Genomic DNA, 3,671 nt, shown 5'->3' on the forward strand with positions numbered 1-3,671 from the left:
TTCCAATGACTGCATAAGTCCATGGGGTCACAAAGAGTCAGACATGACTGACAGACACAACTGAGCGACTTTCACTTTCAAGTAAAGTCTAATGCAGTTGGAGAGTCAGTATGTGGCTTTAGAAACTCAAAAGATGCCAGTAGAGACAAACAATATGATGATAGCTGGTGGAGGGGGCAGGTGGAACAGGTCTTTGCTCTGCCCTCGGTATATGGGATCTTCAACACAGTAGAGGATGCGTGTGTGTGTGTGTGTGTGTGTGTGTGTGTGTGAATCAAATGGAAATGAAGCAAAGAAATGCCATTAAGGACAGGAAGCCAGTAACCCCAAGCTCACTGACATACTCATTGGAACAAGTGAGTTTTAGGAGCTGGGAGATATTACAGAAGAGTTTGTGAATGATATTGTCACCATAGAAGTGATGGAGAAAGTAGCAGATGTATGCATAACTTCAAAGATGACCCCACCGATCCAAATGGCTAAGATTTCATGAGTACAGATGTTGACATTCATGGTGATTTCAGAGCGCAGAAGAAGGCAGACAGATAGCCACATAGCGATCATAAGGCATCACTGTGAGTGTGGCCATCTCTGCAGAACCACAGAGAATGAAAGCACAACACTGCAATATGCATTCCCAGAGGGGAATATTGCTACTTTGCATAATCAAGTTGCAAATGAACCTTGGTGCAGTCACAGAAATATTACATAGGTTCAAGAAGGAGAGATGTTTCAGGAAGAAATATATGGGTAAATAGAGACTGCCATCCATGGAAGTTGCAGTGATAATGAAAATATTACCAGTTAAAGCCACTACGTATAAGACTAAGAATGGAGAAGTGAAATAATATAATAATTTATTTATTCTTAATATTTCGCTTATATTACATCATGTCACATTGCTTTATAGTTTTTTGAAATAAGGGTAGAATATAAAAGCAGAACAAAAGAGTAGAAAAAATTCTGTAAATCAACATTTTCCATGACCAGAAGTTGAGAAAAAAAACACACACAAATAAGATAGAAGATATTCTTGAGATGTCTTTTCAACCTGCCTCCATTTTTAATAACAATTCATAGTAACTGAGAGTTTGACCATTGAATTTTAAAAATATTGAAATTATTTGAAGTTAAATTACTGGTTATTTTCTGTTCATTCGTGATTACAATGTAATTTTATTTATTATTTTGCCTCCCTGCTTGGATAACAAGAAATCATGATGTAGCTCTTAAAAATTCCCCTTAAATAGTATGTTAAATGGTGAGTGAATTTAATTTTCTAACTGAGTAATTATGTCCTAAATTAAAATTCTCAAATTCTGAAAGCATAATAATTTTACTTCTCACATTAAAATGTGCTAACCTGCAGGGGTCATTTCAGTTCAGTTCAGTTCAGTTCAGTCGCTCAGCCGTGTCCAACTCTTTGCGACCCCATGAATCACAGCACACCAGGCCTCCCTATCCATCACCAACTCCCAGAGTTCACTCAAACTCATATCCATCGAGTCGGTGATGCCATCCAGCCATCTCATTCTCTGTCGTCCACTTCTCTTCCCGCCCCCAATCCTTCCCAGCATCAGAGTCTTTTCCAGTGAGTCAACTCTTCACATAAAGTGGCCAAAGTATTGGAGCTTCAGCAATAGCATCAGTCCTTCCAATGAACACCCAGGATTGATCTCCTCTAGAATGGACTGGTTGGATCTCCTTGCAGTCCAAGGGACTCTCAAGTGTCTTCTCCAACACCACAGTTCAAAAGCATCAATTCTTCGGTGATCAGTTTTCTTCACAGTCCAACTCTCACATACATACATGACCACTGGAAATACCATAGCCTTGACTAGACGGACCTTGGTTGGCAAAGTAATGTGTCTGCTTTTTAATATGCTATCTAGGTTGGTCATAACTTTCCTTCCAAGGAGTAAGCGTCTTTTAATTTCATGGCTGCAATCAGCATCCGCAGTGATTTTGGAGCCCCCCACAATAAAGCCTGACACTGTTCCCACTGTTTCTCCATCTATTTCCCATGAAGTGATGGGACCAGATGCCATGATCTTAGTTTTCTGAATGTTGAGCTTCAAGCCAGCCTTTTCACTCTCCTCTTTCACTTTCATCAAGAGGCTTTTTAGTTCCTCTTCACTTTCTGCCATAAGGGTGGTGTCATCTGCATACCTGAGGTTATTGATATTCCTCCCGGCAATCTTGATTCCAGCTTGTGCTTCTTCCAGCCCAGCATTCCTCATGATGTACTCTGCATATAAGTTAAATAAGCAGGGTGACAATATACAACCTTGACGTACTCCTTTTCCTATTTGGAACCAGTCTGTTGTTCCATGCCCAGTTCTAGCGGTTGATAAGACATTTCCAGGTACACATGAATAGATGGGCTTCCTAGGTAGCGCTAGTGGTAAAGAACATTCCTGGCAATGCAAGAGATGTAGAGACGTGGATTCAGTTTGTGGGTCTGGAAAATCCCCTGGAGGAGGAAATGGCAATTCACCCCAGTATTCTTGCCTGGAAAATCCCATGGACAGAAGAGGCTGGAGGGCTACAGTCCAAAGGGTCATAGAGTCAGACATGACAGAAGTGATTTAGCATGTATGCATATATATATATATATGTATTTATATCTATCTATATATATGTATTTATATAGTTGATAAACAATTTGAGAAGCAATATAATTTCACATCTCAACTGTCTCATTGCCTGTTTATGCTTCAGAAGAGTTCATAGACTTCTTCAAGTCAGAGTTTCCTTCTGATCACCCTCCTCAAGGACTCCTTCACTTCCTTGTTCCTCAAAGTATAGATCAGTGGATTTAGTACGGGAGTGACCACACTGTACATAATGGCAATGATCCGTTCCTGGTCCATGGAGCTACCTGAGGCAGGATGAATGTAAATGAAAAAAACAGGACCAAATAAAAGAATAACTACCATGAAGTGGGAGGCACAAGTGGACAGTGCTTTACGAAGCGTGCTGCAAGAACGGGTCTTGAGGAAAAGATAAATAACAATGTAGAAATAGGAGAGAAGTATCAGGAAGAATGAGCCCATGGCAAAAGTCCCCGTGACATTATTGAGCAGCCACTGGTTGAGCTCAGTGTTCCCACAGGCCAGCTTGAGCAATGGCTTAACATCACAGAAGAAGTGATGGATATGGTTGGAACCACAGAAGTTTAAGCGAGAGGTCATTACTGAGTGCAGTAGGGCATGGAAAAAACCAGTGATCCAGATTGTGACAGCCATCTGGGTACAGACCTGATGACTCATGATAAGAGGGTAACGAAGTGGTTTGCAGATAGCCACAAAGCGGTCAAAGGCCATCACGGGCACCAGCATGGCCTCTGTACTACCCAGGAAGTGGAAGAAATGAAGTTGGCTCATGCATCCCAAGAAGGAAATTGTTTTGTGTGTAGACAGGAAGTTCTCCAGCATCTTTGGCAGAGTCACCGTGGAGTAGCAGATATCTAGACATGACAGGTTTCCCAGAAAAAAATACATAGGGGAATGAAGTCTTGGATCAGAGATGACAACTATCAGGATGGCTCCATTTCCAGCCAAACTGAGAAAGTAAATTGTAAGGAAAACCACGAAGAGAACCGGCTGCAGTACTTGGATGTCTGTCACTCCCAGGAGGAGAAATTCAGTGACTGAGGTTTGATTCAGCAT

At 41.4% G+C, this 3,671-nt stretch overlaps 1 protein-coding gene and 1 pseudogene across 1 annotated transcript; both read right to left on the reverse strand.

The window, feature by feature from the left end:
* Positions 1-220: 220 nt before the first annotated feature.
* Positions 221-2,703, reverse strand: LOC148774158 (olfactory receptor 14J1-like; annotated as a pseudogene).
* A 41-nt stretch (positions 2,704-2,744) lies between these two features.
* LOC129543493 (olfactory receptor 12D1-like) lies at positions 2,745-3,671 on the reverse strand. The gene has a single exon (XM_055406622.2). It carries the CDS (start codon positions 3,669-3,671, stop codon positions 2,745-2,747), a length of 927 nt encoding a protein of 308 aa, XP_055262597.2.

This window comes from Moschus berezovskii, chromosome 23 (genome assembly GCF_049115385.1).
Source record: "Moschus berezovskii isolate FMDL1 chromosome 23, NW_MosBer_1.0, whole genome shotgun sequence".
NCBI classification, from domain to species: Eukaryota; Metazoa; Chordata; class Mammalia; order Artiodactyla; family Moschidae; genus Moschus; species Moschus berezovskii.

Bases quoted from the DNA above. Each gene is read 5' to 3' on its own strand.
- LOC129543493 (XM_055406622.2), bottom strand. From the start codon at position 3,671: ATGCTGAATCAAACCTCAGTCACTGAATTTCTCCTCCTGGGAGTGACA.